A 20,459-nucleotide genomic window follows, 5' to 3' on the forward strand; every position below is an offset into this window, starting at 1 on the left:
GGCAGCAAATTTTGTTAGCAATTGAGAGATTGGGTTTAATTGAACGACTGTAAAGTTATAATTAGCAGCTTAGCATTAATGACATTCATTTTGGTGGTCATTTTGTGGATATGATAATGTTTAGAGGATATGCTCACAGGAGTTTGAGTGGAGCGTTGATCCATATAAACAAAGCCAAAGATAATCGAAAGGATATGCTTTATGCAACTAAACAAGTGGATATATATACATAGTTTCTAAAACATAAATACTTTAAAAACTCCTAAAATCTTAAAAAGTAATCCAAATCAAAATAAACTATATAAAAACTGAATAACAAAACACCTGAAGTCAAGGTCAAAGAATCAGAATAAAACAAAAGATATTAATAATTACAAAGATCGCATGTGATAATACTATTGAACAAAACAAGCTACCAATGCACAGAATGGATTGAGATTTTTGTTCCAAAGAAATATTTTAGAATAGTTGAGAAGTTGCATTACTTAGTTGTACTAGCTTTTCCCCTCCATTTCTAATTGCCTTGTATCTTCGCTACTTTCTTTCATTTGATCTTTCTGACTTAATTCCTTTTCATTTAGGTCGTAAATAAAATACTCCGTTTTATTATTTTATAATATTATATAATTATTCTTTTAAATTTGATATTGTTAATTAGAATGAAAAAGCTAAACGGAAAAATTCGACTCTAATTCAATATTTCACATTTGGAAGGTTGGAAACTAGAAAAAGGAAAAAAAATATTGAGCATGTGTTATCTTACATTCTTAGGTTTATATTTTATCATTATCTAATCGCTTTTAGAAGCTGGGATTTACTTTAATTTATCTTTCTTATTTTATGCTATAAATTAAAAAGTAAACCTTTAATTTGTTCAATAATTTCTAATCAGATTTATTATTACAGTATCCTTACACTCAGGAGAGAGTTGTGGAACAACACATTGGATGGAGGAAAAGTTAGATAGAGACCTAGTGTCACCAATCGGGTTGGCGACTTTTCTCCGGTGCAGATTACTTAACCTAGTTGCATCAATATTATATCATTTGCCTATTATGCTTGCGACTGAGCCTCATGTATGGGAAGGAAGAAGTATCAAAAAATATTTTAATAGATATATTAGTTTGATTTTTAATAATTAATTGTTTATTCATTTCACCAAATATTTATAACATATTTAATAAATGTATTAAATGATTATTTTTTTTATTGATCGATTTCTCAAATTTTTTATTATTATCTAATAATTTATGATTTATATTTAAATTTAAATTTTACGATATTTCATTCTGAATAAAAAAAATATAAAATTTAATTTAAAATTAATTATTCAAACTTTATATTTACTAATTTTTTTGTTTTTGTTTTTGTTTTTGTTTTCCTCTCTTTGTATAGGCCAATAGAATTTTTATTTATATCTTTTCTCTTATTTTGTTTTTTTCTTTATTTTATTCAGATTAAATTTTTTAATTAATTATTACAATTAAACAAAATTAGTAATATTAATTCTCATGCAAAATTTGCACTGATCAAAGTAAATATATCTTTATTTTTATGTAATATATTTATTTTATTGTTTTACTAATTTTTAATATTTTATTATTTTTTCAGTTATATATTACTATATCTTATAATATAGGCATTTGAGATTTATATTTATTTATTATCCCTTCGATCTATAAATTTTATGTAAAGTTTAATAAATTAAATGATTAATTTTTGTTTTTAAAATAATTTAATTTAATATGAAATTATGTAACTCATAAGTAGCACGCCTCAGTTAATTTTCTGTATATTTCACCATGTCTTGGCAATTCTCTATCTGATTGATTCTGCTGTACTAAATATTGAGATCTGTAAATTTTTTATAATCTTTTTGAATGTATAAAATTTTTGATAGGGTGATATTTTTTATAATCTTCATTTACTATATGTTTTATATAAAATTTATGTGAATAATTTTGTTGATGGATTATGAACTCAATTAAAATTCAATACTGAAAAATGCCTACTCGATGATTCATTCATTCTTCTTTAATCCTTCCTTCGAAGCTTAGGCCTCTTGAATTTTATCTTTAGAAGAAAAAAAAAAAAAAAAAAAAACTTATCTACTGTCCTTCAACCACAAATAAAGTAAATAAAATAATAAAATTTTGGATTTTTGTATAATACAACAAACAAGTCCTTGTATTTGCACACCGACTCAACAAAATGAAGAGAGTCTCCCCTGCAATCTCTCCGGCCAATAATCCACAACAACTTCCAGAGCTTCTGTCAAAGCCCGGGAACTATGCCTTTCATGGAAAAATCATGCTGCTACTCGTCGTTGGTATCTTCTCTATCTTCCTTTTATCTCTTGTGCTTCTTCCCTTTCTCAAGCACTCCCACGCCAATACCAGTACAGATTCCAGATCAAGATATGTAGATGCTTTCTTCTTCCGGAAAAGGAGGATCGATGATGATCCATGAGAAGCTTTGCTTCAGTGGAATGATGAGATGAGCTTAACTTCCCCTTTATACCAATAATCAAGTATTATATGTTTGGAAAGGAGAATTTTCATGGGTATTATTGTACATCTTGCTATTGAGGCTGTGAGTTTCCTCTTGCTTTTTATTTTTTGGTTAATTGTGGTACATAGTTCAAGATGCTCTTTCAAAATCTCCTGCCGAAAGTCCTACTATTCATATGGTTGTGAATAAATATTAATATTTTACTGACAAATGGTCCCTAGTGCTTATATAAGTCCTATGATTTTTGGCCTATTAACTTCTTTAATGTGATTTATAGCTCTTTGAAGTCATTCATTTTATGAAATATTAGAAAAAAAAAAAAAGGGAAATTGTCATTTTACTTTAAAATTTGATATGAGTAATCAACAGGTACTGGTGGTTGCAGTGATCTGCACTCGTTCAATTTTAAAGAAGGCATTGTTGAATATACCGTCATTAACAACAAATTGTTCTTCTCTGGTTTTGATAGTTGAAGATATTAAGGCCCTTTTTAAAATTTACTAGGAAAACTGTGGATCAGTATGCTCAAAAGCATACTCTTACTTGAGCTGATGTTTCCATATCAGTTTCGGATGAATGGAGTTTTTATCCTCCATCTATCCTTTTGCAAGTTCTACTTCGAGATTTGGTAATATGAGATGTCTCTCTAGTGTCACACTAGATATTATATTTTATTAAGTGAAAGCCAGTCTCCTCATCTTTTTTATATTTTGTGCAGGAGATTATCTTCTTTGACAAAGGTGGTAAAAGGTTGGAGAAAAAATTCCTTCTGGTGTTCAGATCTGAAGAAGAACACCATCAGCGTCCAGGAAAGTGCTACAGTTTCTTCTCAGACGTTGCAAGATTATGAATGTGCAGATTTTTTTCTCACTTTAATGTGGCAGAATTTAAGGTTATTCACAAAGCTCTAGTGCAGATTTTGTGTCTGCCTCATCTTTGTACTAATGCTAGTGAAAGAGCAGAATTTGATGTTACATCTGTCACAGTGTCATGTTTTGATAAGGAGGGTATAGCTTTCAGGGTGGTTGTGGGATTTCAACCTTTTTGAATTCATTATTTTGGAATTATAATAGAAATGGTTCTTGCTAAACAGCTTTAGTTTAGTGGCACTAGAATTGTCTTCAAAACTGTGAGATATCGAGTTTCAATCTGATTCAAAACCCCTCAAACACACACATATACAAGTGGACATCAATTGGTTGCTGCATCTTTGGATGCTATAAATGGCGGTGGATATTCTACATTCTCTTCATTAATACATATCAACATCGGCTCAATTTGGGTTGCCACTCGCAGAAGCTAGATAGATCCGCTCTTAAAAAGTTTCATGGAGTAAAATGAAATGAAAGTAAAGTTTAGACTTCAAACCCAAAATCGCAAACTCTTAAAAAGGATGTGAAATGATTGTGCAAACTGAAAAAGTGCCTTCTTTTTTCACAATTAAGCCTAATAAACAGAAACAAATTTGCTTTCAAAAAAAAAAAACAGAAACAAATTTCAAAATCACAGGAAGAAAACTATCACATTCACCAAAATATGTACATACCATATATAGCAGTTTTGAGCAATTCTCTTCCCCAGTTGCTATGCAAAACAAATTCACAAAGATGAAGGTGGAAAAATATACTTTTCCAAGTCCTGCTGCAATATACATGTTGCTTTGTGAATTTTACAGATCCAACCCTTTGAAGGAAGACAAGGCGAAGAGCTAGTCAAACAGCTCCCAGTCCTGAGTTATTTTTGTGCCAGATTGTACTGGGACTGGGGCACTCAGGCTTCCAACTCCAGACTCAAATGTCTGCCATTTAGTACTCACTGATACCGCATTACTACCATTGCTGAAGGGGTTAGAATTTCTTGCTTTTAGATTGTCAAGTGTGTCCACAAAGTTCTGGACACGACGAACCTGTGAACGAAAATGGAGGGTTGCATCATCATTTTGCAATAAATCAGATTGAAATTGACAATTTGAGTAAGCAATTAAGAAAATGTAAAAATTTGAAGCCTCTAGAAGTACCAAGGCAATTCAGTTGGAAGTCTGAAGCAAAAGCAACGGCCCCAGAAGAGGTGAACGTGTAAACTAATCACTCACTTGATTAGAAAAACAAAATCTCATTCAACTTACTGCGAGTATTAAGACTGCCTACCTTAGAAGGCATCTTGCTCACCCTTACTTTCGAAGTACAAAGTCACGCCAATTGTTCCTCAAGCTACCAAAATATTATTCGAATAATTTTTTATTTCGTTGTTGAAAAAGAACATGCAATTATGGCAAGGATCCATATAAATTCAACCAAAGTTCATGACACATTTCTACAATAGTACAAAACCTGGATGAGATACCTTACAGTTTTCAATAATTTCATTACTCTTCCAGGCATGATTGTACTATTTTAGAGTACCATTTTTAAGCTTTTGTCAATCCTGTAATGAATTCTATATACAGAAATACAAACTAAGTTCAAGCTTGCAATAAAAAAACAAATGAAACATAATCCAAGAAAGGAAAAAATTTAAATAATTATTTCCTCCTGCTAAACAACAATGAGCACTAACCTCGTTCCGCCTCTGTACCTTTGCTTCTCCATTAGCCTCAATGGTATCCAATTTGAGCAACTGCACCATAAGCAACTCTATCAAGACGGAAAACTCCTTGTCTGCAACATGGGTGCCATTCCGAACAGTTGTCTCCAAAGTGAGAACCTGAAAAACCATTGACAGATTGATAAGCGGTTAGTTTTCTTGTTTGCCACAGTGACGGTTTTTAACTTGTATCTCCTAAACGGACGCTAACCTTCTGAGATAGTTTATCAACCTCTGCTCTTACTTTGGCAACTTCCTCATAGGCTTTTAACATTCCTTGATTCCTCTTCATCTCCTCAAGCTTCCTCTCTTTGCAAGCAGGGTCCTCCAGTAGTATCACTTTTGACATGTCTTTTACTCCTACCATATGCAAACATTCATTGTCCTCTTTTTCTTTGCCTCTAAACAACAATCTCTGCTCCTTAGGCTCCAGACCAGTCTCATGGACAAGAACATTTTTCAAATCCCCTTTCATTGAAACAAAAGCAGCAGCAATTTGATCATCAACCCCCAGAATGAAGAAAACAAAGTGTGGCAGCCTATCCCATTTAGCGATCCAATTCCAAAGTTAAACATCGTAGACAATTAAGCAAAAATTCCAACAATTCATGGAACATCTCGTCATGATAAAAAGGGCATAGGAGTGTACAGTGCAAGAATGGAGCTCAAACAAGAATGATTAAATAAATACACTGATGATCAGCAAAAAATCCACGCCCGTTTGATACCCATTGAAGAATGACCTGATTTGATTGAATTGCGCAACAGATGACCATTGATATCAAAGCTAAGACTAACTAGCTTGATGGGCACGATCCAATTCAATAAATCAAAAACCAAGAAGCCAAAGCACAAAATGAGATGTACCCATTTTATCAAATGACATCAAATACCCTTTTAAAACAATGAAATTGATATAGAATTTCAATAACGAAAAGTTACCAAAAGTGGATTGAGCAGGGACTGTGATTTCATAGTGATAGGAACCGTGAGAGATCTTGATCTTGATCATAGGGCCAGAAGGGTCACCCTCTGTGTCTCTCTTTTGAACCAGCATCCCACCAGGCCTAAGCTCCCAATCTATCTGTCTGTTGTCAAACCCGCTATTTTCCACACCTTTTGAAGCTGATTTTTTCATGGTTAAGCTATGGAGTCAGGATTCATAAATTAGGATTTGAAAGGGAAAAGAATCAGAAAAAGAAAAATTAAAAATGCAAAAGGTAGAGTTGGTTGAGAGAGAGAGAGAGAGAGAAGAGGTGGAAGTGGAACGTCAATGGAGTAAGCAAGCAAAGAGTCTTATGCGACAAAAACCCCTCAACAGACTTGAGAGTTTAGGTGGTGGTCGGTTTCTTTCTAACTTTACAAAAATATCTTTTTCTTAGTTTATTGCTGTTCATTATTGGAAATAATCTCAAATATGCTCTGAATTTTATTAGGAAATTTCAATTTCTTTATTTATATTTTTCGCTTAATTAGTATTCAATTATTAAATCAAGTATAACTCTGAACAGTGTGGATTATATAATAACCAGCGACCAACCAGATCATAATTTTAACTTATACCCAAATTTTGTATTCTCATTGTAATTGGTTACATGAAATAGTATGATTTTAATAATAAAATATTTTTTTTCTAATTTTAAAATACTCAAAATTAAATTAAAAATTACAGAAATTATTCAAACCACGAGAAAATCTCTAAGTTGACCGGCTATAGTCAATAAAAAGAATACTTCCAGATTAACTGAAATCTATAAACTCGGCGACAAAATTTAATCTACCGAGAAATCCAATCAAGCTTGAACAAACCTAGCAACAAAAATCTACCAATGCAAAAATCTCAAAAAATTCAACAATGCTATTTCTCAATAACAACTATCTATAGTATAAACGGCTCGCTACAAATGATCGTAGCCATAGACTTGACCCACTAGGATCGATGTTGTTGGAGGCACTGACAGTGATGAAGAAGCAAAGTGAGAAAAAGGCAATTATAACAGCCAAAAGGATCTTTGAGCTTTCCAGTTCAGTTTAAAAATTAAAAATTTTAATTTTAATAAAGAAATTAATAAAATTAAATTAAATCAATTAATAATAATATATTAATTTTATAATAAAAAAATTAAATCATAATTAAAAATAAAATATAAAAAAACAGTGTCTTTTGATATTCCACTGAATACTTTATGGTCGATCATTACCTTGTATGCGAAACTCTTTAAATGGTATGTCGTTTGTCAAGTTGAGAGGAAATCTCTTTTTATGTTATGCTAAGTGTGATGTTAAGATAAAAACATTTGTGTCTTATGCCACTTGTCAAGTTGAGAAGAATTTCCTTTTTCAGTATACCACTATCACTTGTCTCACCAAAACACCAGATTCTCACCGACTCAATTTATCAAAATAATTTTTTATTGATCTATTTTACACCAATTATTATATTCTAATCTTAATTTCATTTTTTTAATATTAATTAAATAATAATATAATATTTCCTTCAATTATTTTTATTTTTTATTTTTTTAAAATAAAAGTTAACTATATTTTTACATTTATAATATAGTTTGTAGATACATTATTTTAACTTTTTATAATTATTTCAGATATAATAAATTTTTTAAATTTTTATAAAATTAAAATTAGTTATATTTAAAAAAATTTAAAATAATATGTAAAAATTATTTTAACCTTTTATTTTAATTTTTTTAATTCATGTAAAATTAAATTAATTATATTTCTAAAAAAGAATTAAAATAATTTATATAAATTATTGTAATTTTTCATTTTCAGTAAAATTAAAATTAATCATACTTCTGAAAAAAATTAAAATAATGTGAAAAAAAATTAAAATTTTATTTTATTTTTTAATCTCTGGAAAATTAAAATTAAAGTTATAATTTTTAATTTTGAAGTTAGCTTTTTTTTTTCATTTCTATTATTAGAAATATAGTTTACAAAATTTAAAAATGTTTAATTTATAAAATTAATTACACTTTTTATTTTTTATGATATTTTTTAATTTATATTTTTTTAGTTGTGATTTTATTATTTTAATAAAATATAAATAAGCATTTTATTATATATTTTATTTATATTTCATGGTTAATATAACATTAATTAAATAAATTTGTTTTAATAATTGATAAATTTAAATAATTAAATAATTTATAATTATATATATATATATATATATTTTTTTTTTTTTTTGAAAATAAGTTCTGTTCTAAGTTAAAAAGGACTGCTCCACTCTGAACTTTGCTATATTGTATATGTGACCTAACTTGATATGACAATGCTGGGTGTCACGCAGGCATTGATAGCGACTTGCAGAGCCACTAACCGAATGGTATTAACTACGTTTGACCTCAGTTGAGTGATAGCGTCATTCAGTTTAGGGCTTTTTTTCTGGAAATGTAGGCAAAGAAAGTGCCATTAAGGAGGTGGCGGCGGAGGAGATCATACAGGCCAGAAGAATGGGTGGTATGGGTTTGTAAAAGCATAAATTTAAGGAAATAGGGTAAATTATCATTGTGTCTTTATATTTGCTTCCAAAATTAAATAAAATAAGGCTTCTGCTACTCTAGGCAAAAAGAAGCCAGTAATCCGAGCAGATTTTGCAGCCAAAAAATTGCCAAATTAGTTGCTGCATCAATATTCAATTTAACTCAACTTGCACCTAGTTTCTGCCAATGCCTCTCACGCCCCTACTGCTGCATATGCGTGCATTTCACTTGGATATTTTGCTATTCACTTTGTATGCATTGTGCAGCCAATCAACTTCCAATGGGGTGACATTAATTCTCCGACCAAATCACAGAGTTACTAGTGTTCCATATTGCCCAAAAAACTCTCAACATCAAGCTAGCATCATTATAATTGAATAACATAATCATAACCTTCAGCCAATCAAAGAAAGAAGAGACCGCAGGCCTATGTCACCCAAAAACAGAATAATTTCATACCTGCTGTACGTAAATGCAATCCACCAACAAATGAAGAGTTGCCTTCTCCACTAAATTACACATTGGAAAGATTATATGCACAGAGACATGTCTCTGTAGCAACGAAACTCGAGTTGGCAGAACATTATTACCTGCACGCCACACAAAGTTCTTCACTCGCAATGGCAATGGCAATTTTTAGAACTTCCTCCACATTCAACCAACTGGATCCACAGAGATAGATGGCAAAGACGTCGATAACATACAATAGGCATACTTGACCGAATATACCCTTCGTCTCTCAAACAGCCAAAAAAATGAATCTTTAGTATAATTGCTCAACGGGATTGATAAAATACAAGCAGGATCCCTCTCATTAAAGCTGTCTTCGACCAAATCAGAATTCCATTTGCCTTGCTTTATTAAATCACTCACCAGAAAAACATTCTTGTCTGGATCAAAGTTCTTCGAAACATAAAGATTAGCAGGATCTTGAAGCCAACGATCAACTCAAATAGAAATTCTCTCTCCTGACCCCACTTTCCAACACAAACCCTTTTGCAGTACCTGTTTACCTTCCCAAATACTCCGCCAAACATAACTCGGATTGGCACCGACATCTGCTTCCAAGAAACTTGTATTTGCAAAATATCTAGCCTTTAGAACTTGAGCCATAAGTGAAGTAGGATTCATAATCAAACACCATACTATTCTACCTAACATAACTAAATTAAACTCTCAAATCTGCTTGAATTGAAGACCCCCAGCGGTTTTATGTTCGCACAACCGGGCCAGGACATCCAATGTAAATTTTGTGATCCTATCTCATTCCTTCTCCACTAGAAATTCGCAAAAATCCTCTCTAAATCAGCACAAGTACCCTTCGGTAACAAGAATAAAGACATTACATAATTAGGAATCACCTGTAAAACTGTTTTGAGTAGTACCTCCTTCCCTGCTTTAGAAAGCATTTTACTTTTCCATAATATTCAGGCGCTTCCATACTTTATCCTTCACAAAATTAAAAACCCCCTTCTTATTACGCCCTATAGCTATTGGTAATCCTAAGTAATCTCCTAAACTATCATGCTCAGCAACTTGAAGAAGTCCACAAATTACATTTCGTACACTCAAAAGGGTATTCGGGCAATAACAAATAAGGGATTTTAAAAAAATTTACCGCTTGACCAGAAGCCTTCTCATAATCCTTGAGCACCTCACTCACCACTTTGGCCTCCGTCTCTGTAGCTTTAAAAAATAAAATACTGTCATCCGCAAAGAAAAGGTGACTTATTCGAGAAGCACCTGCCGTACAGAACACCCATGAATATCACCAGCAACAAACCGAGCCTGAATTAAACAGGATAACACTTCCGCACACAAAATAAAAAGATAAGGACTCAAAGGATCATCTTGACATAATCCCCTCAAAGGCTGAATAGGCCCCACTAACTGGACTTTTTGCAAAATCTAATAACTTACTGTAGATACACAATACTGAATCAAATTAGTCCATGCTTCACAGAAACCCATCTTCAACATCACATCCCTTAAAAACCTCCATTCAAGCCTGTCATAAGCTTTACTAATGTCTATCTTCAATGATTCCATGCCTGTCCTTCCCACCTTCTTACTATGAAAGAAAGTGCAAAACTTCATAAGCAATAATTGAATTATCCTGAATCTACCTTCCTGCTATAAAAGCACTTTGCTCAGTAGAAATTATCGAGGACAAAAACGGCTTCAACCTGTTAGTTAACATCTTCGAAATAATCTTATATAGCACTTGGCACAAAGCAATAGGCCTCAAATCCATCATCATTTCTGGTGCCACCTTCTTCAGAATCAATACCAATAGTGTCTCATTCAAATGCTGAGGGAACCTTCCATTCGCAATGTAGGAAATACAAAAATGCGAGACCTCCCTATCAACAATACTCCAAAAACATTAGAAAAATCTAGGATTCAAGCCGTCAACCCTTGGTGATTTATCAACTCCCATGCCAAAAACAGCACTCCTCACTTCCTCTGCTGAAAAAGGCTACATTAACTCAATATTATCTTCCTCAGAGACCAGACGTGGGACATAACTCAAAAAAACCTGCACATCACAATGTTGAGAAGCATATAAATTATCAAAATAAGGTCCGGTGTCGGAATTCCGACCTTCCGATGGAATTCCTATTGGAATCCAGAATTTCCAAAGCTGGAATTTCTTAGAAGGGTAAAATAGGGCTTTTATAAAATAAAATTTGAAAATTTTGAGGTTTTAAGAAAGAAAGAAAAGAGTTTTGAAAAAAATAGTTTTAGAAGGAAAAACCAGGTTCGGCGACCGAGCCTTAAGTTTGACCGCCGAAGGTGGTGCCGCCGCGGGATCTCCCCTTTCGGCCCCTGAAGGTGGTTTCGTCCAGCCACCTATAAGAGGCCTTCAGCCCGAAGATGAGGAAGTTTCCTCTCCATTTTCGGGCATAAGTGAGTCCTTACCCTTCCTTTGGTGATTTTGTTGTTTTTTCTTCAAATCCCTTAAAGAAATTCATGAGTTTTGTCTTTTTTTAAAGATTTGAGCTTGAATCCAAGTTTTGAAACCTTGGAGACTTCCGGAGACCGTTTTACCTCATCTCCATGTTTGGTTGCTGTCACCTTTAGATCTCCAAGAGGTAAGCCTAGATCCTTGCTTTTCTTATGTTTTAATCGAGTTTTAAGAAAGGGTAAAGGGTTAAAAATGCATGAAATGGTTAGATCTAATGTTAAAGGGTTTGAGTTGGGTTGTTTATGAACGATTGCTCTTGTTTTGTTTTTATGGTTGTTTGTTAGGGTTTAAGCTAGTTTTTATGCCCTTTATGCTTGATAAGTGTATATGCATGTTTTGTGGAGTCGAGTGTGAGGATTCGAGAAGTTTTGGAGGCTGTATACATAGGGCAGAGTCGGGTTCTGCCTTTCTAGAGAATCCAGGTTCGGCCACCAAACCTACTTGTGGAGGCAGCCTTTGGCCGCCTAACCTGCCCCCGAAAGAATGGACTTTCAGATCTGTGAAGGGGTTTAGGCCGCTGAACCTGCCCCCGAAAGTCCCTGACTTTCAGATCTGTGGAGGACCTTCGGCCGTCGAAACTGCCGCCGAAAGTCCCCTGCCCAGCCTTCCTCTGCTTGTTTTATGTGCATGATTTGTTATGTTTTAGGAGGTTTTTGGGGAGCTGTTTAGGGTTATGTAATAATTATGTTTGGTCCCTCATTTGAGTCCATCTGTATAGGATCGGACCTGACAAACCGTAGAGGCCTGCAGTGAGATAACTGCAACAGTTTAGGCAAGCGTTAGCCAGAAGTGAGTAGAACCAAACTAATCTATTGTTTTAAAGTAATCAAACTTTTAAGCATGTTCATGCATCATGAATGCCATGTTTATATAATAGGATGTTTGCATTAGAATTCACGAATATGGTGCATTGCATAATTTACTGTTGATATGGATGGATATTGGATGACCCACTAGCCCTCGAGATGATATGATATGATATGATATGGAAGTCCAGGTCGAGGCCCATTCTACGCCCCCGGCAATATATAAGAGAAAGTCCAGGTCGAGGCCCATTTTACGCCCCTGGTATTATGGATATGTTATGTTATGTTTAAGCGAAAGTCCTAATGAGCTCCGTCGAGGGCCGGGCACATTGGAATATGTAGAGGGTTACTGGTGACAAGTCCATCTTGATGTGAATTGTTTGTGTTGTGACGCATTTCATATGAGCATATGATTATTAAACTGTTTTTATGTTCTGCTCACTAGGCTCTTGTAGTTTATCTCTCTCTCCTAACTCCAGGTTTGCAGGGTCAAGGATAGCTCGGGAAATCGGCATAGTAGCTGGTATTGTCTTATGTAACAGAATAGTTGTGGACATGTATTGTTTAATGGAATAGAATTGTGCTTTGCCCCAGTTTTTATTGTGTAATCCCTGTTCACATGATCTTTATGTAAAAATTTTAATTATGAATTATGTTTGAACCAAGTTTGAGACATGTGATGTTAGCCATACTAGAGCATTTGATGAGGGTTCTAGTATGGGTTTTATATTTTCAGTATGATACATGTACAGGTTGAGCTTGATTTCATGGAATATTTAAGTTATTTGTGATAATGTATGATCATGTATGAGATTTTATCAGGTACCCAGGATGTATAGTAGGCTTGTTACGGGTTTCGGCGACCTTAAGTCGATCTGAATGGATCGTTAAAACCATATAATTATTTTTATCACAAATCAAATTTTAGAACTATACTCGAAAAAACAACAAATCACTTGATAAATTTTTTATAATTATTCCTATAAAAGAATAAAAAATAAATATTAAATTTATTTAATATCCTATTTAATTTAATATAAAAAAAATAAAAAAATAAATATTAAAAAAATTCCTATTAACTATATAAGAAATATTATTATACTGATTTAACATTTCTTGAGTACGGTGAAAATTTTCTAACAATGTTGAATCAAGTCCCATATATGAATTTTTTTTATTTATTGCTTAAAGTAAATATCAAAAGATATTTATTGTTTAAAGTAAATATCAAAAAATTTTCTATTTGTGAATTTTTTGATATTTATTTTCTAAATTAAACATAATTTTTTTTTATTTTTAATATTTAATTTTAATTTATTATAAATTTAAGATAGCTAAACTTCTCCTATGACATTAGATAAAAGTCTATATATACCAAATCAATCAGAGAGGTAAACTTTCCTTCTAATTAATTAAGTTGTCTAGAGTAAATATATATAAAAAAAATTTTATGTTTGTGAAGTTTTTGATATCTATCTATTTCCTAAATTAAACATAAAAATTGTCCTATTTTTAATATTTAATTCTAATTTATTTTAAATTTAAGATGACTAAACCTCTTATATGATGTGGATAAAAGTCTATATATACCAAATCAAAAAGAGACTTTCCTATTAATGGATTAGGTTGGCTAAAGTAAATGTAGAAAAAATATTTGGTTTGTAAATTCTTTTATATCTATTTTGTAAAATAAACATAAAAAATTTCTTATTTCTAATGTTTAATTCTAATTCATTCTAAATTTAAATTGGCTATTGGATAAAGTCTATATATGCCAAATCAATCAGAGGAGAGACTTTCCAATTAATTGATCATGGCTGCATAAATTGCACCAAAGTAATTTCTGTAGAGATTACACCAAAGTAATTTTTTGTTGAATTTGTGAGCTCTTCATTTTCCATTCTCATCATCAATTCTGTAAATATGTAATGGATATGATATTTTACATATGCCGGGTGATAAACTTATATTGTTTCCACTTCAATATGATTTATAATACTTCTTAAATTTTATATATAATTATTTAGTTTCTTCAATTTCAGGTAGTAATACCACGATGGAGGAAAATAAAATAATAGAAAAAACATACAACGATGCAAAAATAGAAACTGTAATTGATAACTTGCAGGTAGAACAAAAAGAATGGTGTAATATCCGGCTAAACTCCGATGTTGGAATTCCCACTTTTCGGCGAAATCTCCATCGAAATCCGGAATTTCGAAACTGAAATCTTTAGAAGGATAAAATAAGGTTTTCATAAAATGAATTTTGATTTTATTGTTTGAAATTTTTGTTAAGGAAATAAAAAAGTTTTAGAGGAATCTCCAGGTTCAGCCGCCGAACCTCCAAGTTCAGCCGTCGAAGGTGGTTCCTCCAGCCTCTTATAAGACGCCTTCAGCCCGAAAATGAGAGAGCTTTCTCTCCATTTTCGGGCAGAGGTAGGTCCATGACATCCCTTTGATGTTCTTGCTAAGATTCCTTCAAATTTCTCCAAGAATTCATGAGCTTTCCATTGTTTTTGAAGAATTGAGTTCAAATCTAGAGTTTTAAACCTTGGAGATCTCTAGAGATCGATTTCCCTCATCTCCAAATTTGGATTGCTGTCACCTTTGTGTATCCAAGAGGTAAGTTTGAATCTTTGCTTTTCTTTTATTTTCTAGAAGTTTTCAACAAGTTTTAAAAGGGGTTAAGGGTTGTTAATGCATGAAATGGTTAAACCTAAAGTTTTAGGGTTTGTATTAGTTTTGATGATAAATGTTCCTCTTGTGTTGCTTGATGGGGATTAGGCTAGTTTTTATGTCCCTTATGCATGTTGGTTGTTGGGTGTCAGGATCGGAGTGTTTTGTGGCTGTGTGTCTAGGGCAGAATCGGGTTCTACCTAACTGGAGAACCCAGGTTCGGCCGTCGAAGCAAGGTCAGCCGCCGAAGCAAGGTTTGACCGCCGAACCTACAGATGGAGGCAGCCTTTTAGCCGCCTAAACTGCCCCTGAAAGTATGGACTTTCGGATCTGTGAAGGAGTTTAGGCCGCCGAACCTGCCCCCGAAAGTCACTGACTTTCGAATCTGTGAGTGACCTTCGACCGCCGAATCTGCCACCAAAAGTCCCCTGCCCAGCCGTCCCCTGCCCAGCCGTCCCCTGTTTGCTTTATATGCATGTTTTGGTATGTTTTAGGGGGTTCTTGGGGAGTTGTTTAGAGTCTTGTAAGAGTTATGTTTGGTCCCTCATTGGAGTCCATCTGTGTAGGACCGGATCTGGGAGACTGTAGAGGCCTGCAGTGAAATAACTGTGTCAGTGTTAGGCTGGCATCAGCCAGAGGTGAGTAAAACTGAATTGATCTAGCAATTTTAAATAAATCAAACTTTTTAAGCATGCTCATGAATGTTTAAGTTTTTGTCTTTTTGTGTGATCATGTATGAGATTTTATCAAGTACACCGGATGTATTGTAGGCTTGCTACGGGTTCCGGCGACCTTAAGTCGATCTGAACCCTAGTGCCAGTAGCGATCCGATTTTCAGATCGTTACAAATGGAGTATTGAATTATTGGTTTTTAGAATTGGATCTATTGAATCTTTTAGCGAAGGAGGCCAATTAAGAAAACTAATATAGCTTATATGAAGGTAAATATTATTTTATTATATTTTTTATATTCTATATTTAATTTTCACCTTATGATTCATATAATTTTTTTTTAGAAAATTAAGATTAAAACCGCCATATTTAATAATGTTGTTGAAATATTTAAAGATTCCTTCCATTAAAGAGAAACTTATACCATAATCAATGGTGTAGTTAAGGAAATTAATAAGACTTATTTTCTTGTTCACGAAAAATTCGAAAAATCGCTTACTCAATTTCCTCTTACGAAAGAGTTTATCATTGCAATTCTTTAAGCAATATGGAGATTTCACTTTAAAAACTTTGATGATTTAAAACATGATGTCAGAAAAATAATTGTAGGTTTTTTTTTTTTTTTTTAAATAGGTTGTATTTCGTAATAAATTATTATTTTCATATATAGATTTTTTAAGTATAACTGTTTGACAGAGAATACCCCAAATTTACTTAAATATCCTTGTAATTTGGTTGATGATATTAATTTTTAATTTTATTCATGAGTTTAAGATAATATTTAAATGGCATTGTTTTAATTTTAAAAATTATCTTAATTTTAATTATAATTTTAATATTATTCATTATTTAAAATGTAAATAAAATATTACTCTTAATAAATTAATTTAATAAAAAAAATTTTATTAAACGCGATAAACTTATTTATAATTTCAAAATCATCAAAATAAAAACAACATTAAAAATTAAAAATAATTATATAATATTATACAAATATTATATAAATATATTAACATTTTTTAAAATAATATATATAAAGAGTTATTTAACTAGCAATGCACAAAGGTATAATTCTCAAGTGCACGTTGAGTAGGAATTAATATTAGTTAAATTAAATAAAAGTAGTAAATAATATAGTATGAATTTAAACTATAATAAAATTTAACTAAAAAATTAAAGATAAATAATCTCTTAATATAAATTTTATATTTTTAATTAAAATTAATTTTTATATTTTTATATAGTAATCTCTAAATGTTGTGATTACTAACCGGTCCTTATATTTATAAATTAATCTCTTTGTTTCTTAAATTTTAAAATATTATATAAAAAAAATTAAATAAAAAAATTGTCATCTTGTATTTATCTTAATTAAATAAAAAAAATTATTGAAAGGGGAAAGTTAGACAAAAATAATAATTCTTTAGACTTGAATTTAGATGCATATTGTGTCAAGATTTTTTTATTTAATTTTTATTTTATTAATTTTTTTAAATATAAGATATTAAATTTAATAAATACGTGAGATTAAAAAAATATAAGTATTTATTTGTAAATAATTATAATAATAGAGATCAACTTGTACGAATATAGAGATAAATTATAATTATAGAGACTATTTTATTAAAAAAAATAAAACTTTACAACTAAATTTATAAATATATGGAGTAAATTATATGTTTCACAAAATTTTAAAGATTAAAATATAATTTAATTTATTAAAATTATTTTTATTTAATTTTCAAATTTAAGATCACTATTTATTAATAGTATTAGAGGGAAAAATCTTATTTTGCTAATTGAGTAAAACCATATAATTATTTTTGTCACAAATCAAATTATAGAACTATACTTGAAAAAAAGTAAATAATTTTTTTAAAATTATCCTTATAAAAGAATAAAAAATAAATATTAAATCTATTTAATTTAACATAGAAAATAAAAATAAATAAATATTAAAAAATTTCAATTAACTACATAAGAAATATTATTGAACTTTTTCTGAATATGGTGAAAATTTCCTAAATAATACTGAACCAAATTCCACATGTGAATTTATTTTATATTTATAGCCTAAAGTAACTACCAAAGGATGTTTATTGTCTAAAATAAATATCAAAAAATTTTCTATTTGTGAATTTTTTTATATCTATTTTTTAAAATAAACATAAAAAATTTTCTATTTTTAATATTTAATTCTAAATTTAAAATAGCTAAATTTCTCATGTGACGTTAAATAAAAATCTACCTATACCAAATCAATTAGGGAGGAGGATTTTCCTCTAATTGATTAGGTTGTCTAAAATAAATATAAAAAAAAAAAATCATATTTGTGAATTTTTTGATATTTATCTATTTTTTAAAATAAACATAAAAAAATTTCTAATTTTAATATTTAATTCTAATTTATTTTAAATTCAAAATAACTAAGTCTCTCGTATGATAATTAATAAAAGTTTATATATACCAAATCAATCAAAGAGAGAGACTTTACTACTCATTGATTAGGTTGTCTAAAGTAAATATAAAAAAGATTCTCTGGTTGTGAATTTTTTTATATCTATTTCCTAAAATAAACATAAAAATTTTTTTATTTCTAATGTTTAATTCTAATTCATTCTAAATTTAAGATGGCTAAACTTCTCATATTGACGTTGGATAAAAGTTTATATATACTAAATCAATCAGAGATGGAGACTTTCTGACTAATTGATCAGGGCTGTAAAGATTGCGCCAAATTAATTTCGGCTGCGGAGATTACACCAAAGTAATTTCTTGTTGAATTTGTGAGCTCTTTATTTTCTATTATCATTATCTGTTTTATTATATATATATATATATATATATATATTTTTATCTATTTTAATAAATTTAAAATTTCATTAATATTAATAAATTTACTTATTAATATAAAATATAAGTTCACGTAACTTTGTTAAATGCTGAAATACAAAAACTAAAGGAATATCTTTGCATTGCTTAGTTTTGATAAATTTATTTTTCTTCTTTCTAAAATACAATATCACAATTTTAAAGTTATGCAAATCTAAAATTTATATTCATAATCGATTTACATCAAATATTTTTTAAAATTTAATTTTCAAATAACTTAAATATTACTAAACATATTCTTAATAATTTATGATTTATAAAAAATTTTAAATAGTTCTTACACTCATTCTTAAATTTATTACTAATGATTTTATGAATTATTTTCACTCATTAATATAAATGCTTATCTTTTATACTATTTTTATAAAAAATAATTTATTATCTTTTTTAATTAATTTTATATAACAATATTAGATGCTTACTTTTTTTAGTAAAACATATCACAGTTGTTATAAATTTTGTTAAATTAAACTAATAAATATAAATTATTATTAAATTTAATAAATCCAAGATTATTTGAATGAGCATATATTTAGGGTAAAGTTTCATTTTATAATAAGATATTAAAATTATAATATTATATATATATATAATTAATTTAATTAATTTTTAATTTATTATTTATACATAATAAACCACTTATACATAATAAATTAATTTATGAAAATAAAATTAAAAAAATATAAATAAAAAAGTGATGCACTAAAAAAACAGAGGATATGGGATGGAAGTTAAATCCGTCAACTAAAACGAATTTTTCTATTCTAATTTAATAATTCTTGTAGACTGGTGAATGAATGTGGATTTTATAGATATTTTAAATTTATTTAATTTAAATATTAAATGAATAAAAATAAGAATTATTTAACATAAAAAAAAGAAAATTTTTATTTTAATTTTAAAAAATTTTTTAAAAAAATAAAATAAATATGATGGAATGATAGAATAAACAATTAATTTTAAAAATTCAGCCGAAAATAATCAAAATCGAGAGGTTTAACCATTGATCATTAATTTAAAAGGTAATTCACTTAATTTTCTATTATTTAATTATAATATTTAGTAAATAAATTTCATCTCTTTTTCCTTAAAATTAAATTAATTTTTAATTAATTAATAATCCGAACAAATATATAAATTTAATTAATTAATTACTTACTTTAAGAAAGAACTCAAATTTAATTTATAATTACAAATGAATTATTTAAATTAAATTAATTAATTTTTTAATATAAATAAATATATTAATTACTATTTATATTAATAAATTAAATAATTATAAATTTAATTAAATTAATTAATAATACGTTGTTTAATTAGGATATTCTCTTGAATTTAATATAAATAACAAAGAGCAAATTCAATAATTTAGCTCTTTTCACACTTCCATCATAATTTGCTCTTTGTTATTTAAACAAATTAATAATACAATGATTGTATTTTCATTGTAGGATTAATTTATTAGACTTCTTTTTAAAAAAAATAAAAAAAAAAGGATGAAATAGCCAATTTTTAAAATATAAGGACTGGCAGCTATTTTTCACTAGCTTACGAAGATTAAATTGTTTATTCAAAAATACTATTCATATCTTTATTAAAGATATGTTACTTTAGTTAAACTAATTATTTAATATATTTTTTTAATTGTTCTTTAATATAATAGAATATAGTTATTTATAAACTTTTATTCTTATTTATATATTAATAATTGTTTATTTTAATGTTTTCAATAGTATTAGAATTTTAGTTATTATAAATAAAAATTATTATTTTAAAATATTTAAAATAATAAAACAATAACATTAAAAATCAATAAAATTTTAAAAAATTGCAATGTTTAAATTTT

General features: G+C 29.3%; 1 protein-coding gene and 1 long non-coding RNA gene across 2 annotated transcripts; one reads left to right on the forward strand and one right to left on the reverse strand.

The window, feature by feature from the left end:
* The first annotated feature begins 1,970 nt into the window (after positions 1–1,970).
* Positions 1,971–3,623, forward strand: LOC110606752. The gene is made up of 2 exons (XR_002486566.2): positions 1,971–3,139; positions 3,230–3,623. It is a non-coding gene; the product is annotated as an uncharacterized LOC110606752 (long non-coding RNA).
* Positions 3,624–4,014: 391 nt separating this feature from the next.
* On the reverse strand, positions 4,015–6,451 carry LOC110606751 (BAG family molecular chaperone regulator 4). The gene is made up of 4 exons (XM_021745727.2): positions 6,037–6,451; positions 5,306–5,562; positions 5,068–5,214; positions 4,015–4,417 (listed from the first exon to the last, which is right to left on the reverse strand). Exons 1-4 carry the CDS (start codon positions 6,230–6,232, stop codon positions 4,220–4,222), a joined length of 798 nt encoding a protein of 265 aa, XP_021601419.1. The 5' UTR covers positions 6,233–6,451; the 3' UTR covers positions 4,015–4,219.
* Between the last annotated feature and the right edge of the window lie 14,008 nt (positions 6,452–20,459).

This window comes from Manihot esculenta, chromosome 18, assembly GCF_001659605.2.
Source record: "Manihot esculenta cultivar AM560-2 chromosome 18, M.esculenta_v8, whole genome shotgun sequence".
NCBI lineage: Eukaryota > Viridiplantae > Streptophyta > Magnoliopsida > Malpighiales > Euphorbiaceae > Manihot > Manihot esculenta.

Coding starts and splice junctions, on each gene's coding strand:
- LOC110606751 (XM_021745727.2), bottom strand. CDS start 6,232: ATGAAAAAATCAGCTTCAAAAGGTGTGGAAAATAGCGGGTTTGACAAC. Junction 5,215..5,305: donor TTGATAAACTATCTCAGAAG/GTTAGCGTCCGT, acceptor ATGGTTTTTCAG/GTTCTCACTTTGGAGACAAC. Junction 4,418..5,067: donor AGGTACAGAGGCGGAACGAG/GTTAGTGCTCAT, acceptor TTTCGTTCACAG/GTTCGTCGTGTCCAGAACTT.